Raw genomic sequence first — 19,456 nt, forward strand, 5'->3', positions numbered from 1 at the left:
ACCCCCCCCCCCCCCCACACACACACACACACACACACACACAGGGTAGCCGCAGAACATCATTTATTTAAGTGTGTGACAGGGGAAGCTAGAGTTAGAGAATAAATAAATGAGGTGAGAGTGACTGCCCTTGACATCAAGGCAGCCTTTGACCAAGTATGGCATCAAGGAACCCTAGCAAAACTGGAGTCGGGGAAAACTTTCTGCTGGTTGGAGTCATACCTAGCACAAAGGAAGATGGCAGTGGTTGTTGGAGGTCAATCATCTCAGTCCCAGGAGATCACTGCAGGAGTTCCTCAGCGAAGTGTCCTAGGCCCAATTATCTGCAACTGCTTCACCAATGACCTTCTGTGCGACATAAGGTCAGAAGTGGGGATGTTTGCTGATGATTGCACAGTGTTCAGCAGCATTCACAACTCCTCAGATACGGAAGCAAACCGTATCCAGAAGCAGCAAGACCTGGACAACATCCAGGCTTGGGCTGATAAGTGGCAAGTAACATTCGCACCATACTAGTGCCAGGCATTGACCATCTCAAACAAGAGAGAATCTAACCATCACCCCTTGACGTTCAATGGCATTACCATCGCTGAATCCCCCACTATCAACATCCAGACGTTACCATTAACCAGAAACTGAACTGGAGTAGCCATATTAAAGGTTGTGCCTTCAAGAACAGGTCAGAGGCTAGGAATTCTGCGGCGAATAACTCACCTCCTGTCTCCCTAATGCCTGTCCACCATCTAAAAGGGCACAAGTCAGGAGTGTGATGGAATACTCTCCAGTTGCCTGGATGCATGCATCCCAAACAACACTCAAGAAAGTCAACACCATCCAGGGCAAAGCAGCCCGCTTGACTGGCACCCCATTTACCACCTTCAACATTCACTCCCTTCACCACTGACACACAGTGGCAGCAGTGTGTACCATCCACAAGATGCACTGCAGCAACGCACCAAGGCTCCTTCGACAGTACCTTCCAAACCCGCAATCTCTACCACCTAGAAGGACAAGGGCAGCAGATTCATAGGACCACAAACACCTGCAAGTTCCCCTCCAAGCCACACACCATCCTGACTTGGAACTATATCACCATTCCTTCACTGTCGCAGGGTCAAAATCCTGGAACTCTTTTCCTAACAGCACTATTGGTGTACCTACAGCTCAAGGACAGCAGCGGTTCAAGAAGATGGCTCACCAGCACTTTCTCAAGGGCAGTTAGGGATGGCCAATAAATGCCTAGCCAAAGATGCCCACATCCCCTGAATGAATAAATAAGTAAATAGAAAAATGAATGCTTTCCTTATTTGGGGGATAGCAGGAGTTAAGACAGCTTGCTGTTTGGGGTGGTGAAAAAGAAAAATATTACTGGAATGTTATAGAAATCTTGTTTGATTGGAGTGGGAACAGAACAGATATTTTGCTTTTCTGGGTTTGGAATGTGTGTGTCTCCCTTCTGGGAGGGAGGAGATATCTGATATCCACAACTCCAATTCCCTATTTACCAAAAGTCCCAAAAAGAACAAAGAAAATTACAGCACAGGAACAGGCCCTTCGGCCCTCCAAGCCTGCGCCGATCCAGATCCTAAATCTAAACCTGTCGCCTATTTTCTAAGGGTCTGTATCTCTTTGCTTCATGCCCATTCATGTATCTGTCTAGATACATCTTAAAAGACGTTTTCTTACCTTCCCTCTGTCACTGACCATTACAGCATCCACTTGGCTACAATGTAAAATAAAAGCCACCACAAAAAAAATTCCAAACCAAATTTGTAAATGAAATTTTACAAAATTGCGTACAAAAGTCTACTAATCACCTTTGTGCATGTCCTCATGCCCTACGAAGTGCTAACCCAATGGCTGCAGCATGGCTGGTAGAAGGCTGCTTACTTTCAGTAGAGGGGACTGCAGATGGCCTTGGAGGGTGACCTAGAAGTCCTGTTTGTGGACTGCATCACTTTGGCATGGGAGGCAGCAGTCTAAAGCTGGCTGGCTGAAAGGCAACCACAAGGGCACTTGTGGAATGGCAGGGTTGGGGAGTCGAATGCTGTCCTCCTGAGAGCGGACAGCAGGTTCGTGCTCCACTCCTACAGGTGGCGTCTCAGCAATCCTAGCAATCTGTTGGACAGATTGCTCTTCTGCTGTACTACCCTGCAAGTCCATTTACACAGTGTAATCCACAGCCATGATGGCAGCCGTCTCAGCTGTCATGACAGCTGTCTGAGCTTCCGCTTCAGCACTCAGATATTGGGTGACTGCTGCTTGCGCTGCAGTGAAAGCTGCGACATCAGCTATCAGCATCATGGTTGGGTCCACAACTGTGCAAATGGAGTTGGCCACCACTTCCATGCTGGAAAGGATGGGCTCCAAACTCTGCGCAAAGCTTCATGCCAAGTTGGTGTTGGACTCTATGCTTCTTGACATTGACCACAGGCTTTCTAGAAGGCTTTCCAATGCACCAAGCATATTGTGGTGCATAGTCATCAGCGATCTTCTGTAGGCTGCCCCATCGGAGTGCTCATCTGAGTTCTTTTCAGCAGAGCTTGTGCGTGATCTGTCCCGCCGGCACACTGGCACCTGTGCTATTCTTGCCCGGTGCCCTGGCTGTAGGTTCCATGTGCCTGGTGTCTCACTGGGCTGGATGCATTCATGCTGATGGGGCTCCTGGCACTGGGCCGAAAAGACGAGCTGAACCCCACCTCGGCCTTCCGGAGCACCCCCACCCCACCCCCGCAGCGCATTTCAGTGGCGTTCAGGCACTGAAGTGCCTGGCACTGGGATCCCTGTCCCTTTAAAGATGGGGATCCCGTTCCAAGAGCTGCCAGCCAGAAGGCTGGCTGCTCAGTAGTATAGGCAGCGTTATCAGGAATGGTGGCCACTGCCAGTATTATAGGACGCCTGGGAACAGGCCTATCGCTCATTTCGCTGGGGGAATGCCCCACATCCCCACATGGAGAAGGCCCCGCCACCACCTCCCCACCCCCCGCTGGCTTAATTCCAACGGCAGCAGCGAGAGGCCCTTAAGTGGCTACTGATTGGTCACTTCAGGGCCTCACTCAATTGGCCTCTGCCAGGAAGAATGTCTTCGGCCTTTCCCGCCCTGACTCAATCACGGTGCAACAGGAAGGCATTAGGCCCTCTGCCTTCTCAATTCTATGGGCCCCCACCTCCTAGCCCGTCCCCGGGGTGGGGGGGAGGCCATTAAATCCAGCCCCCCATATGCAGATCCTGCCTGTATGCTATCCTCTAAATTACTTGCTGTGTCAGTGTCTGAGCCGTGACTGTGAAATTGTGTGACGATGCATCTTCTTCATCACTGTTTTCTTGCTGTTCCTCCACTTCCTGGCTTGTTGGGTACCGGAAAGCAGAATAGCACAATAGTACAGTTGTAGTGATTGGAAAGAAGAAAGTAACAGGTTGCATACTTAGGCCATCTGCAGTTTGTAAATCAGAAGATATTGTGGGTTGAGGTGAAAGTGGGATGGGAGAATGAGGATTAGGTATGAGCATGCCATCATCTTCGATTAGTTGCAGCCCTGCCACTGGCCAGGGCCACAGCTGGAGGTGTCCCATAAAGGGGCAGTACCATCTCCCCCAGGTTAGGATATGCAGGCACACCTTTTCCCGTCCTGCTCCCTGTGGTTATGCCCCACCTTGTCCTGCAAGAGTGAGGAAAGTGCATCGGTGAGTTTCATTCATTGTGTTTGGCTGATGTGGCTGTCACAGTTGAATAGCTGGCAGTGTGTGCAAGCTGTGATATATGTGTGTGAGGGTGCAGTGGTGCATATGATTGGCAGGTTATGTGACCTGGTTGATCATGATTGTTGGTAGGTAAATGATGGGTGTGGTGAATTGAGAGGTGTCTCAGGGTAGTGATGCGGGATAGGACATTTGCAGATTCATTAACTGACCTTGACCACTCGTAAAGTTATTGAGCCTCTTGCAGTGATGCATCCTGGTCCTCGGGGCTTGACTCGTGGCATTGACCTCCACGGCCATCTGTTCCCGTTGCCTTTGGAGCATGTGACTGGAGGGTCTCCTGGCCCCTTGCAAATAGAGGATGTCTTTCCTCCTCTCCAGCTCCCCCACCAAGGCCTCCAGTGCAGCAGCTGAAAACTTTGGACGCTGCTTTCTCCCATGTTGTGCCATTCTTCAATGTTTCCCAGGTCAGATTCACTTCTTGCATGACTGCCAGCACCTGCTCCAGCCGCAATGCACCTTCTCTTTAAAAGCTGAAGGCTCGCTTTAATCATGTGCTAGCCACTCACGATATTGGCCCCTGCTGTTGCATCCAGCCAATCAACAGCATGGTGATGCTGGATGCTGAAATTATTGAAATGAGCAGGCAGTGCAAATTTGGCTTTCTGCCTACATTGCAATCAACGGGTGCAGGTTAATCGCACATTGCAATCCCTGTGTCATTTTCATGCAACTTGGGATCAGGTAAACAATAGTTCATCTAAGTTCTGTATTTTTGTGATTAATTTTTTTCTTGAATACGCACAGCCAAACTCAAGTACATGAAAGACCTGGTTAGCACCGCAGCCTCACAGCTCCAGCGACCCGGGTTCAATTCTGGGTACTGCCTGTGCGGAGTTTGCAAGTTCTCCCTGTGACTGCGTGGGTTTTCGCCGGGTGCTGCAGTTTCCTCCCACCGCCAAAGACTTGCAGGTTGATAGGTAAATTGGCCATTATAAATTGCCCCTAGTATAGGTAGGTGGTCGGGAAATTGAGGGAAGGGGGGGATGTGGTAGGAATATGGGATTAATGTAGGATTAGTATAAATGGGTGGTTGATGGTCGGCACAGACCCGGTGGGCCAAAGGGCCTGTTTCAGTATCTGTATCAATAAATAAATAAGGATCCATGGTGCATCCCTGGATACACCCATTTTATCTGCTGTAGTAGGGCCTGGCTATAGTGCTCTTCCCAGGTTCGCTCTGCTCTCTTCTCCATGCCCCCATACTAAGAATTGTCAGTGTTTGTTGAAGCAGAAGAAACGAATAGAACACATCTTCCTCCTTGGTATTGATGTTGGAGTCAGTGTTCTCTAGTCACCTGGTGTCAATTTGGATCCAGTAGAAATTTAGATAAAGGTAACTGCTAATAAGTAAACTATCATCTATACTGCTATTGACTTTAACCTATTTTCCTTCTTGCTCAAATGTTGTTCTTTCTTTTGGGCCTCCTTATCTCGAGAGACAATGGATACGCGCCTGGAGGTGGTCAGTGGTTTGTGAAGCAGCGCCTGGAGTGGCTATAAAGGCCAATTCTGGAGTGACAGGCTCTTCCACAGGTGCTGCAGAGAAATTTGTTTGTTGGGGCTGTTGCACAGTTGGCTCTCCCCTTGCGCCTCTGGTGTTGTAGATGATTATATATTGTCTAGACAGGTGTGTACTTGCAATAAAATGTATATAATTATCGATTTATATTTTTATTCTTATACACTCCCTATGTATTGAAGTTTCAACCCTAATATCTCAATTTCTGGAAAATGTCAGTGTCAGAGAAAGTGCTTATTAGGATTGTATAATTATTTGTGTAATGCTTGTTGCTACTTTCATTGAATACTATTTATGTTTTTCCTGAGTATTCTGTCAAACAACCCACAGAACTGCTTTTCCTGCCAAGTGAAACTCATCTGAAATGAAAGTTTTTACTGTATAAAGCAGTGAAACTTGAAAATTGAGGATTGCCCACAGTTCTTGATATGAGCCAAAAATGCTAATGTACCACATTTCTCAGTAACGTGTCATACATCAGTGGTTAGGAACAAAACACAATGTGAATTGCAGAATTCTTTCTCTTTCTACGCCCCTTTGTTAATTTTGAAATACTTTGTTTTTGGCTACTGGCTCATGAAGGAGGCATTATGATCACTAGTGAGACTTTTGCCTTTGTCTGAAACCACTTTTTCTAATATAGAAATAATAATGTAATAAAATCTGATGTATAAGTCACAACTCACCTATATGTTACAATCTTATTTTACTGTTGTCTTTTCAGTTTAAAATATTGTACTTAAATTGCACTGGATTACAGTTCACACTTGTATTCCTACTGGCAGGTCCACGCTCTAACAAACACCAATATTACAGTAAAAAAAACTATGTGTATGTCAACTGTAATACTAATCATAAACTACAAAAAGAATTGCTTGAAACACAATTTTAATTAAAAGTGAAAGAACGTAAATGTTTTTTGCCCTTCTCCCCTCTTTCGTATACCCTCTCTCATTTTTGAAAAAATAAATTTAACTCTAATTGCCTTTTATCTATTCTAAACTGATCTATCTGTTCTAATTTTTATAAAAAAGAAGCCTTTCCTTACTATTTCTCCCTCCAGGCATCCACTATTCATTTAAGAGTTGGAAGCAACTTACATGAAATTGGTCTGGCTTGAGCAGGCCAATACTGAAAGTATGGCTTGCTGGTATGTGATGTTATGATGAAACCAGAACATCTGAGCAAATACACAGCAAAAGTATTCACTTTGTGATTGATAATGCAGTAACAGTGCTTCTGGGCCACATGAAAAAAAGCACTAATTATACTTCTGTTGATTTTTGTTCCAGACTGTGGGCTGAATGTACATAAGCAGTGTTCAAAATTTGTACCCAATGACTGCCAGCCTGACCTCAAGAGAATCAAGAAGGTGTACAGTTGTGACTTGACAACTTTGGTAAAAGCGCACAACACACAGAGGCCCATGGTGGTGGATATGTGTATTCGAGAGATTGAAGCACGAGGTTTGAGCACACTCTTAATTAGGCTGTAAAATATCATTTTAGTTTAATGTTTTGCTTGTTTATACTGCACCGAAAGACAGTTGATGCATTTTAGTTACGCCTGCCTTGCATTGCCAGTGAAGCAGTGAGACTTTGATATAATTCCAACAGGTACGAACTAAAGAACAGTACAGCACAGGAACAGGCCATTCAGCCCTCCAAGCCTGGGCCGATCTTGAAGCCTGCCTAAACTAAAACCTTCTGCACTTCCGGGGACCGTATCCCTCTATTCCCATCCTATTCATAGACATATTCATAGAAAACTAGACATGTTTTCTTTCATCTTATATTAACATTTCATATTGTCATATCATAACCACAGTGCATATTAATGGCATACATAAAGGGGAATAATGGTATGGGGAAAACCATAAATAGAGTGATCCTGTGACACCCATAAGTTATGCACCTTAATTTGTTGGATTATTTATTTCAACCATTATAGAATCATAGAATGATACAACAAAGAAGGTGACCAATTGGCCAATCTTGCCTGTGCTGGCCCTCTGAAGGAGCCAGTTAGTCCTCCTCCCCTGCTCTTTCCCCGTAGCCCAGCAATTTTTTTTACTTTTCAAGTAATTATCCAATTCTCTTTTGAAATTTATTATTGAATCTGCTTCCATCAACATTTCAGGCAGTGCATTCCAAATCATCATCAACTCGCCGTATTTTTTTTTCTCATGTTGCCTCCAGTTCTTTTGCCAATTATCTTAAATCTATGCTTTCTGGTTACTGACCCTTCTGCCACTGGAAACAGTTTCTCCTTATTTACTCTATCAACACCTTTTAAGATTTCAAAGTCCTCTATAAACTCAACCCTTGGTCTTCTCTGCTCCGTTCTCTAGTGTCTCCATGTAACTGAAGTCTTTCATTTCTAGTAAATCTCTTCTGCACCCTTTCTAAGGATTTATCCCTCCTAAAGTGAGGTCCACAGAATTGACCACATTACTTCAGTTGGGGCCTAACCAGTATTTTATAAAAGTTTAGCATAACTTTCTTGCTTTTGTATTCTGTGCCTCTGTTAAAATGCCAAGCATACCATATGCCTTTTTTTAACAGATTGTCCTGCCAGTTACAAAGATCTGTGTACATATTCCCACAGATATCTTTGTTACTTCAACTCCTTTAAAGCTGCACTATTTAGTTTATATTGCCTTTCCTCATTCTTAGCGAGATGAATCACTACACATTTCTCAAAGTTATATTTCACCTGCCATGTGTCTGCCCATTTTACCAATCTATGTCCTCCTGAAGTTTGTTACTACCCTCCTCACTGTTTATTGCATTTTTGTGTCCTCTGCAAACTTTGAAATTATAGAAAGTATACCCAAGTCCAAAACATTAATATACATCAAAAAGAGCAATGGGCCCAACACCGAACTCTCAGGGGACACCACTGTACACATTCCTCCAGTCTGAAAAACAACTATTCACCACTACTCTTTTGCTTTCTGATAATCAGACAATTTTGTATCCATGCAGCCACTGCACCTTTAATCTCATGGGCTTCAGTTTTGCTAACAAGTCTATTATGTGGTACTTTATCAAATGTCTTTTGAAAGTCCATTTACATAACATTGACTTCACCATACTCTCCGTCACTTCAACAAAAAACTCAATTAAGTTAGTCAAAAACGAGTTGCCATTGACAAATCCATGCTGGGTTTTATTTATTAACCCATATTTTTCCAATTACCAATTAATTTTGTCATGGATTAATTACTCTAAAAATTGCCCAACGTTAAGTTGATTGGCCTATAATTGCCAAGTTTATCCCTCTCCCCTTTTTTTTGAATAGGGTTGTAACATTTGCAGTCCTCTAGCCCTATGCCACCATTCCCAAATCCATGGAGCATTGGAAGCTTATGGCCAGAGCCTCTGCCATTTCCACCCTTTCCTCAGCAGCCTGGGATACACTCCATCTGGACCGGCTTTGAGTGCTGCCAACCTTTTTAAGTACTTGCTCTTTATCTATTTTTATTCAGTCCAATGGCCCTCCTACTTGTTCTTTTACTCTGACATTTACAGCTTAGTGAAGACAGATGCAAATAATTCATTTAGTACCTCAGTCATGCTCTCTACTTCCACTAGAAAATCTCCTCTTTGTGCCCTAATCAGCACCACTCTTCCTTTGACTGTGCTTTTACTATTTATATATTTACAAAAGACTTTTGGGTTCCTTTTTGTTAGTCACTAATTTATTCTGCTGCACTCTGCTCCTCTTATTTTCTTTTCCAGTTCTCCTCTATACTTTCTGTATTCAGCTTGGTTCTCTACTGAATTATGAATCCAATATTTATCGTAAGCTTTCTTTTTCTTTAATTTTAATCTCTTTGTTTAGTCATCCAGGGAGCTCTAATGTTAGATGCCCTTCCTTTCCTCTCATGAGAATGTCTACTGTGTATCTGAACTATCTCCTCTTTTGAAGACATCCCATTACTCATTCATTGTTTTACCTGTCATTCTTTGATTTCAATCCAGACCTCTCTTCAATTGACTGAAATTAGCTTTCCTGCAATTGAATATTTGATGTTTCCTTGGCCTTTTCCATAACTACTCTAAACCTAATGATATTGTGATCACTGTATAATAGTCCCCCACTGAAGCATGCCCCACTTCATTCCCCAAAACTAGATCCAGCACTGCTACTTTTCTTGGGCGAGAAACATACTGATCAAGAAAGTTCTCTTGAACACATTTCTGAAAATCCTCCCTCCCTACACTGTTATTTTTTCCAAGTCTATATTAGAATAATTGAAGTTCCCCATCACATTACTCTAAAGTTCTTGCATCCTTCTGTAGTTTGCCTGAAAATTTGCTCCTCTATCTCCTTCCCACTATTTGGTGACTGATAGTATACACCCAGCAGCATATTAGCTTCTCTATTCCTTATTTTAAACCAAATAGATTTCATCTTGGAACCCTGAGGTACATCATCACTTTCTAGTGCTGTAACTATATCTTTGATCAATACTGCCACTGCCCCCTCCTGTTTTGCCTTCCTGCCTTCCCCACCTTTCTTGAATACATTGTAACCAGGAATATTAAAGGCTAATTGCTCCCCTTGTTTGAGCCAAGTCTCCATTATTGCCACTGTATCATAATCCTATGTGGCTGCAGCTCACCAACCATATTTACCATTGGGCAGTAATGCACATGCACTTGAAACCCACCTTAGTCTGCCTCTCATTTCTCCATTCCGCCCCCACCCTCCCACCACTCCAATCTGATCCCTCCTATGACTAAACTGCTTTTTATTCTCTTCCAGTCATCTATGCACCTTGTATCGTCTCTCTAATGCTTCATCCTAGTGTCCCTCCCTCTGCCAAAATGCTTAAATACTTTAAACCCTGCCCCCTGCAAACACAGCACCAGTTAAACTCCCCGTGAAGACTTGATCCCAGCCCTGTTGAGGTGCAACCCCTCCATCTTAAAGGTGGCAGGTTGAGAAAGCGGTTAATAAAGCATACATGATCCTGGGCTCTATAAATAAGGGTGCAGAGTACAAAAGCAAAGAAGTTAAGATAAACCTGTATAAGATACTTATTTGGTCTCAGCTAGAATATTATGTCCAGTTCTCAGCATCACACTTCAGGAATGATATCAAGGTGTTAGAGAAGGAGCAGAAAAGATTTGCGAGGATGAGGAACTTTAGTTATGTGGATAGGTTGGAGAAGCTGTGGCTGTTCTCCTTGGAGAAGAGAAGATTAAGAGGAGATTTGATAGAGGTGTTCAAAATCATGAGGAGTCTGGTGAGAGTACATAGGAAGAATCTGTTCCCGTTGGTGGAGGGCTCAAGAACCAGAGACACTGATTTACGGTGATTAGCACAAGAAGCAACGGCAACATGAGGAAAATCTTTTTTAAGTGCTGAGTGGTCAGGACCTACAGTGCACTGCCTAAGAGTGTGGTGGAAGCAGATTCAATCAAGGCCTTCAAAAGAGAATTGGATAATTGTATGAAGAGAAAAAACTTGCAGGGCTACAGGAATAAGGCAGGGAGTGGGACTAGGTAAGTCGCTCTTGCAGCAAGTGGGCATGGACACAATGGGCTGAATGGTCTCCTGTGCTTAATCATTCTGTGATTTACATATACCAAATGTTTAATGCAATTTAGATTCCGTTAATGATAACCTTCACTTAGTTAATTCTAATTTTAACACCTTAGATCCAAATAGTTAGCCTGATTATTTATATATTTACTGTTGGCCCTTGTTTAAATTACTTCGCGCCTCCTTCCCTCCTCTGCTTCAAATTCCCACTCTCACCAGCACTCTTATTTAATGGTTTCATCCACCTCAGTCTTCACAAAGCTCTGTGTTCACAGCTGAGCTATATATCCTTTCTAAAAACAACAACTTGTATTTATATAGTGCCTTTAACATAGTAAAGCATCCCATGACACTTCACAGAAGCATTATCAAATAAAGTTTTACACTGAGCCACATTTGGAGAAATTGGTTCAGATGACTAAAAGTTTGATCAAATATTTAGGTTTTAAAGAACATCTTAAAGGAGGGAAGAGAGGGAAAGAGGTGGAGATGTTTACGGAGAGAATTCCAGAGCATAGGGCTTGGCAGCTGAAGGCATGATCGCCAATTGGAAAAACAATTAAAATCAGGGATACTCAGGAGGCCAGAACTGGAAGAGCTTGAATATCTTGGAAGGTTGTAGAGGTGGAGGAGATTGCCAAGATATGGTGGGGCAAGACATGGAGGTTTTTGAAATCCAATGGTGAGAATTTTAAAATCAAGGTGTTGCTTAACCGGGAGCCTGTACAGGTCAGCAAACAGGTGTGATGAGTGAATGGAACTTGCTGTGAGTTAGGACACAGGCAGCAGAGTTTTGGATGACCTCAGGTTTATGGAGAGTTGAACATGAGAGGCCAGCCAGGAGTGTGTTGGAATAGTCAAGTCAACAGATATCAAAGGCATTGATGAGAGTTTCAGCAGCAGATGAGCTGAGGCAAATGCAGAGTCAGACAGTGTTACGGAGGTGGAAATAGACAGTCTTAGTGATGGTTTAGATATGTGATTGGAAGTTCATCTCGGGATCAAATATGACACCAAGGTTGTAAACCGTTTGGTTCAACCTCAAACAGTTGCCAGGGAGAGGAATGAAGTCAGTGGCTAGGGAAAGCAGTTTGTGGTACACAAAAACAATGATCACAATTTTGAGATTACAGTGCTTCTGTTAACTCGGCTAACCAAAAACCTATAATTTCCTATTTTTCTTAGCTTGTTTGGAAGAAGAAGTAACAGTCCATAAATACTTAAAGGACTTAGTTTACCTATAATCCAGAGCCTCTTTCACTGTAAACCCATGGAAAGATATCACAAATATCATTAATATCTTTATATGCATGTTATACCACATTGCTTTTAGTTTGTAGTTCATTTGGAACCTGAAAAAGGGACTATCGCAAACATTTTTCAAAAGTAAGGGATTACATTTTTGTTATCATCCTTCAATCATTTTACAACATTAAAAGTACTGTATAAATACAAGTTGGTGTTCTTGTCGAGTCATAGTCATTTACAGCACAGAAAGAGGCAATCCAGCCATCGGGTCTGTACCAGCTCTCCACGGAGCTATGCAGTCAGTCCCACTCCCCGCCTCAATCCCCATAGTCCTGCAAGTCTGTTTCTGTCAGGTGTCTATCCAACCTCCTCTTGAAGTCATTGATCGTCTCCGCTTCCAAGAGAAGGTGAAAGCTAAGAAGGGCTCTATAGATGGTAATATTGAGACTGATTGCATCCTACGAATCTTAGAACCCTAATGCAGGGATCATCTGTAATATGTTCAAAATCTCCTGCATTATATCTTTAACAGCGACAGTATACTGCATTATATTGGCTATGTTACAAAAGCCAACACATGAATCTGACTAAATAGCACGGAAAATAAAAACCATTGTGTATTATGGTCTGCCTTTAGATGAGTACAATTTCCAGAAGATTCCTCTTATATTTTCTGTTTATGCCATGGGTATTTTATGAGTTTATCAAAAGATAGGAATAAAAGTGAGCCAATCAAGCTTGTGTGGCACATGGTTATATCAAAGCCAAAAAATTATTGGTGTTCTCATTGCCTTGGTTGTTCCTGTAGTGATCATTAGGTCACAGCTTTTCTGTTGGGTTGCAAGGAGGATGTTTGTTTAGCATATAATTTGCAAAATGTATGGGTGAAGAGAGTGTACTGTATTATACTTATATATGGAATGAAAATATTTCAATGAAATTTGTACTTTGAGTGTTGTGGGCTTACCGATGCAATCAATGGCATATAATTTATTTTTTCATGTGGAGTGCATTTTCCTATTTTAAAAAGAATACACAGAGAAGAAAATAACAGACTGTTCTACATGTTTGATTTTCAGTGGACAGAAGAGGGAATTATATAGGCCCTTATTTTCCCCACTAAAACCAGTAGGCGTACGAATGGGCATTTTGACTTCTTCCTGGATGGAGTATGGTGTTGGGTTCTGGATACGTGTATTATTCCCAACATGAGAATATTCATAGATGTGCACTGAAGGCTTTTATTTTAAACTTGATTAACTATCACCCCCCATCATACACACAATAATTACTAAAATAACAATTTTCCATTTGTCAAATAGGTTTGAAATCCGAGGGGCTTTACAGAGTCTCTGGATTTACCGAGCACATAGAAGATGTTAAAATGGCTTTTGACCGAGGTGAGTGCAGCATTTTATCTTGTGGTTTTTAACTATAATATAAAACAAATATGCTTTTCAAGTTATTAGTTTTTGTAAATTTTCCCATCAGCTTTACTTGTCGAGAAAATAGTGGGATCCTAACGAGCTTCTATTTCACGCTTTGTCTTGGGGAAGATTTTCTTTTATATTTTTGCAAAATCATAAACATGAATATAAAAATTTAATTTTTGATTTGCAGTGTACACTTCAGTTCATATTTCCATGACTGTTTCTTCAATTTTATATTTGTCATGAAACTGTGTATTTGCACAGACATTTGTTTGACCACAGTTGAATTACTATGTGCAGTGTTAAGACCAGGTGAGAAAGGGGTCTAGGGCTTCCCTTTGCCTGCTTTAACTGTAACAGGGTTTAATTTTAAAACACTGTTTTTAGCTCCCCCTCAGTGAATCCTTGTTCACTGCTTTCCAATTGCAAGGCAAAGAAATCAAATCAGACAGGTTTTCTTAGATTTAAACAAGAAAGGTGGAAGTTTATTAATCTTAAACTCTAATTCGGTTAACGCCCACAAATACACGACGCGACCATGCTAGCATGCATACGCGATAAACACACGCAGACAGAGACAGAAAAAATAGAAAGATTAAAGGGGATAAGTTTGAGGCAATATCTGGGTTTCTAGTTACTGTCCTTTGAGTTCGATGTAGAGTCTTTGATTGCCGGTAATTCTTGCCGTTTTGTAGGGGCCCAGGGCATGCTTTAAAACTTATTTCGATATAGGAGTCTTTTCTCTCTTGAGGTTTAAGTGACTTCAGTGGATCCGGAGATTAGTGAAAGAGAGAGAGCCAGACAGGAGAGAGGCTCTTGTTCCAAGTTTAGTCGTAATCTGCCATCTCTGTCTTCAAGCTGTCCTGTGAGCACAATTCAAAACTCCAAATTGGCCAGCAGCTAAGTTATGTGACTAACCCCTTATTTGGGAACAACTACTCCTGCGGTTTGTGGATTTCAAAGCTCTCTGTGGGGGGTGGGGGGGTGGTGTAGTGCTGTCTCTTACACCGTCAAGATGTGGATCACCATTGCTCAGACCAATCTTTGTTAATTGAATTAGTGAGCAATTCTTTGTCTCTCCAAGCACACTCTTAATATGCAAATGTTTTTCCAGCCACTGCTGATCTCTTTGAACAAGTCATCTCTTCACGCCAGCAACAGTTTGAAATTGATGTTCATATGAAATTAATATGCCTCATTCTTGGCAAATGAGGGTCTTCAAGACAGCAATTTTGAGCATCCAATGATAGAAAGCATATGGAGCCATGGAAAGGTGTAATTTAGATTGGGATGAAACCAGAAATGAGAAGATGTGGTTATGATCAGAGTCCTCAAAAGCTAGGAATGTATGCATTAGAACAGAGAAGGTTGGATGTAGGATCGAATAGAAGTATTTCAAATGGAAGAGTTTATGAGAGTAAATAATGAAAGACTATTGGATGAATAAGTGGGATGTGGAGTACTGTAGCTGTGGGAATCAGTCTTCGTTTCCTAACCTGCTATTATGTCCTTTTTCACATACGATGCAGACTCAATGAGGGGAAATTTTTCCAGGCCTTCGGAGACGGGTTTGGAGGTGTGAGAGGGGAGGAGGGGTGGGCAGGCATAATGAAATTGAAGCAAAAATGCATCAGGCTGCTTTGCTGATGAGTTCCCGCCTCTGGCTGCCTTTCCCAGAGGCCAGCTGGGTCCGTTGCCGGCAACCCCTTTGTCCACAGTGGGAAGCCAATTAGGGCAGTTAAGAGAGCAATTTTCAGTGTTTTTTTCCCCCAGCACAAGGTAATTTTGCCAGCGTCATACAGACTCCCCCCCGCCCCCCCCCCCCCCCATTGTGTCAACACCCCAGCTACACAGGAGGCAGCTGCATATTGAGAAGTCAGACCTGTGTGCAATTTTAAGGCTTTTTAATGTTTACTTGGAAGAAATGGCAAGGCTGATGCATTCCCATGTCAGAGGCTTGCCATAGCATGAGGACCTCCTGGAGACTGATATTTCCGTTAGTGCTGATAATGATGGCACCTCCATTGCATCCCTGCTACTCCTGCTGCTCGCCCCTCAAGAGCACTGTCTTTGGTGACATTGTGAAGGCTGCAGGCCGCCCAAGCAACGAGCTGCACTGCATCCATTTCCCACCTCCAGAAAACACCAGAATCCCTAATTGGATAGTGCTCCCAGAGGCGGGTTCCTAATTGGCCGGCTCATGAAAAATCGCGCCTGAAGTCCTGCCGCTGCTGCGAACAGGGTCAAGACCTGAAAATGGTCCCGACACCCAAAAAATTTCGAAGTCTGGAAGATTCAGCCCAACGTAACCTACTGACAGTGTGATATTCTGGACTGGAACCATAGTTTCAAAGTTGTCTGTGCTCTGTATACTAGTACCTGAATTCCATAATTTATTTGCCTCATGGCAATACTAGAATAGAACTATCAATGGAAATCACATGGGTGATAATATTTCAATATAATATGCTGCATATTAGACGCTTCAGACTGATGCCATTGTTTTTGGTCCCCACCCCAAACTCCGTTCTCTAGCTACCGGCTCCATCTCTCTCCCTGTCAACAGTCTGAGACTAAACCAGTCTGTTCGCAATCTTTTTGTCATATTTGACCCTGGAGCTGAGCTTCTGACCACATATTTGCACCATCTCTAAGACCACCTAATTCCAGCTCAGCTCATCTGCTGAAACCCTCATTCCTGCCTTCGTTACCTCTCGACTTGACTATTCTAACACACTCCTGACCAGTCTCCCACATCGTATCCTCCGTAAGCGTGACGTCAAATATTCAGCTGCCGTGTTCTTACTTGCAGCAACTCCCATTTGCCGATGACCCTTGTGTTTGCTGACTTATATTGGCTACCAGTCAAGCAACATCTTGATTTCAAAATTCTCATCCTTGTTTTCAAATCCCTCCATAGCCCATCCCCTCTATCTCTAAACTCCTCTAGCCCCACAGCCCTCCAAGATATCTGCTGTCATCTAATTCTGGACTCGTGAGCATCCCTGATTTTAATCGCTCCACCATTGATGGCCGTGCCTCAGCTGTCTAGGCCCTAAACTCTGGAATTCGCTCTCCACACTTCGCCTCCCAGCCTCGCTTTCTTCCTTTAAGTCACTGCTTAAAATCTACCTCTTTGACCAAGCTTTTGGCCATGTGACCTAATATCATCATATGTGGCTGGGTGTCATATTTTGTTTTATAATGCTCCTGTGAAGCACCTTGGGACATTTTATTATGTTAAAGGCACTATATAAATAAAAGCTGTTGTAATTTTGGTAACATCATTCTGAATTCCCTGTTAGTGTTGAAATTGCTAACGCTAATGGACCGCCATATGAAATAAACAACCTGTTTGAAATATTAAAGGGCAAGTATTCCTAGCACTGGACCATTGTCATGGAAATCGCAGATCCAGTGATTTTTTTTTATTGATTTTTTTTTTTTAGTCATGGAGGGTGGCAGCACTTTGTTACCCTTTGAGTGGGGCAGATAATGGAAAATATAACCAGAAGGGTAGGCTTCAGTATGGGACAAGCTGTCACCACCTGTGAGCCAAGTTTCCATTGAAACCATGATGTGGATGACTGCATTAACAATAAAATATTTATGGCAAGAGTCCAAGGGGGTACAAAAAGAATTTAGATTCCACGGGGATGATAGTGTTTAGGGGAAACATGTCCTGATTAAGAGCAGAAGACAAGTACAAGATATGAAGGTGTCCAAAGTTAATGTCTGTGTTCCTCCAAAAGAATGGAGTCCGCACTATCCAGTGTCCAGGATTGGAGAGCATTGTGCAGAGACAGTGAACCCTGGAACTGTTTGAGGGAGAAATACCAGTGGATGCACAGCTGGACATTGTTCAGTAGAAACAGAGGGCTGAGGAGGAGTGGAGAATCAACCATGAGCCAGCAGAAGCTGATCCAGGGGTGCAACAGAGGGTGCATACTGGACTCGGGTGTGAGCAGTCTGCATCAGTAGATTTGGTATATAAGCAGAGGAGTGATGGGCAGTGGGGGTGAAACCTAAGGTCTAAGAGCAGTAATGTCCAGGGATGCAGGGCAGGGTGAAAAGTTAATCCATGAGACCACTGCAAATGAGAGAATTGGTCTGAGGGATAGTTATAAGGAGGTGAAAATCACACAAGATCGAGAGCAGCAACAGGAACTCGAGCTTGTACACCAGTCTAGTCCAGCAAAGTGTGACTGAAGAGTACAGAATGGGTGGTGTCAGCAACTTTGGAGAGAAAGCAGAAATCAGCAAAGCAAGGATCATTCCAGCTGTAAGGTAACTGAATCCAGAGCAGGATGGAAACCAGCAGGAACATATGAAAGCTAGCTCAGTGAAAAATGAAACATTTGCAGTGGAGGACCAGAAAATTGAGAAACAGACCAGGTACTGTAATACAATCCAGCAGAGTCTTGGTTAAGTCTTTTTAAATTATGTCTTTCTCAATAGGTAACAGATTACAAATCGTAAATTTTATGTTGAGGGTGTTTGGTCCAACCCTTCAACAAAGATTCCTGCTTTATATACCAATCAAGGAGTAGCTGTTCTTTATATCAATAAATTGGAAATTTGTAAGCAACAAACCTGATTAAAGCGCTGGCTGCACACATTTAAGCGAATAGTTTACAACAAAATCCATCGCAAAATACTTATTCTTCCCACATATGGACTTAGCATAAGTTCAACACACCTAATCAACTGGGTGTTTGCAATAGTACAATATAATTTAACCAGGATGTTGGTAATAACAATGTGAACAAATGTTTGAGGAAATGATTTTGAGTATGTGTTTCCCACAATTGCAGAGCTGGAGCACTCAAATTGGACACTGTGTACTAATATCCAATTACAAGGACTTTGGAGGCAAACGTTCATATTTAAACTAATTTACCTTGAAGCCTCATCATGGCTTAAGAAAATATGAGATATTTGTGTATCTGGGTTACAGAAAAATGAAACAGGGCCCTGGGATCATAAATACTATCACTTGTGGTTTCAGGGTCAAAGAAAACAGCAGGAATGAGTAAGGGCATCTCTGTCTTATACACTCATCCATAATCTACTTAACTATTGTGGGAATAAAAGGGGCTATTTGCAGCTCAAAATCCTGGGGTAGTATATTACTTGGCCCAAACTCACCCTGAGCCAAGGAACCTTTTTGATATATTCATCTTCTCAATCCTACAAAATTTCTTGGCATGTGTTCATGAGCAGTTGTTTGAAGTTTCTCTGTCTATTGTTGATCATTCAGAATGCACTTAGTGGCAGAGCCATATTTAGATTTCTTAGGGCTGTGGATGTCGAAAACAAAGTGATGAAAGGTGTCATTGACAGTGCTATCAAGTGCATTTACACACCTATAACTGCTCGCCAATGCTCAGTTTGGGTTCCGCTAGGACCACTTGACTCCAGATTCGTTACAGCCTTGGTCCAAACATGGACAAAAGAGCTGAATGCCAGAGGTGAGGTGAAACTGATTGCACTTGACATCAAGGCAGCATTTGACCGAGTGTGGCATCAAGGAAATCTAGTAAAATTGAAGTCGATGGAAACCAGGAGAGAAATCTCCACTGGCTGGAGTCATATCTAGCAAAAAGGAAGATGACTGTGGTTGTTGGAGGTCAATTATCTCAGCCCCTTCTACTCTATTAAATTGTTTATATACAAAACAATTGGCAACGACCTTCACAGTATTCATTAGCTCTAGTAATGGCTTTTGAGAGTTTTAGTTTTTATTTGTTCGTGGGATGTGGACGTCACTGGCTAGGCCAGCACTTATCGCCCATCTGTAATTGCCCTTGTGAAGGTGGTGGTCAGCTGCCTTCTTGAACCACTGCAGACCTTGGGGTATAGGTAACAGTGCTGTTAGGAAGAGAGTTCCAGGATTTTGACCCAGCGACAGTGAAGGAATGGCAATATAGTTCCAAGTCAG

General features: G+C 42.7%; 1 protein-coding gene across 3 annotated transcripts in view; it reads left to right on the forward strand.

The window, feature by feature from the left end:
• The window catches only part of chn2 (chimerin 2), a 397,580-nt gene that overhangs the window by 352,730 nt on the left and 25,394 nt on the right, over nucleotides 1-19,456 (forward strand). For all 3 annotated transcript variants that reach the window (XM_068059521.1, XM_068059512.1, XM_068059531.1), the window contains 2 exons: nucleotides 6,574-6,747; nucleotides 13,408-13,485. In XM_068059521.1, coding sequence (XP_067915622.1) covers nucleotides 6,574-6,747; nucleotides 13,408-13,485 — 252 coding nt within the window. The remainder of the gene's footprint in view (nucleotides 1-6,573; nucleotides 6,748-13,407; nucleotides 13,486-19,456) is intronic.

The sequence above is a fragment of the Heterodontus francisci genome, chromosome 2 (genome assembly GCF_036365525.1).
Source record: "Heterodontus francisci isolate sHetFra1 chromosome 2, sHetFra1.hap1, whole genome shotgun sequence".
In the NCBI taxonomy this organism is placed as follows: Eukaryota; Metazoa; Chordata; class Chondrichthyes; order Heterodontiformes; family Heterodontidae; genus Heterodontus; species Heterodontus francisci.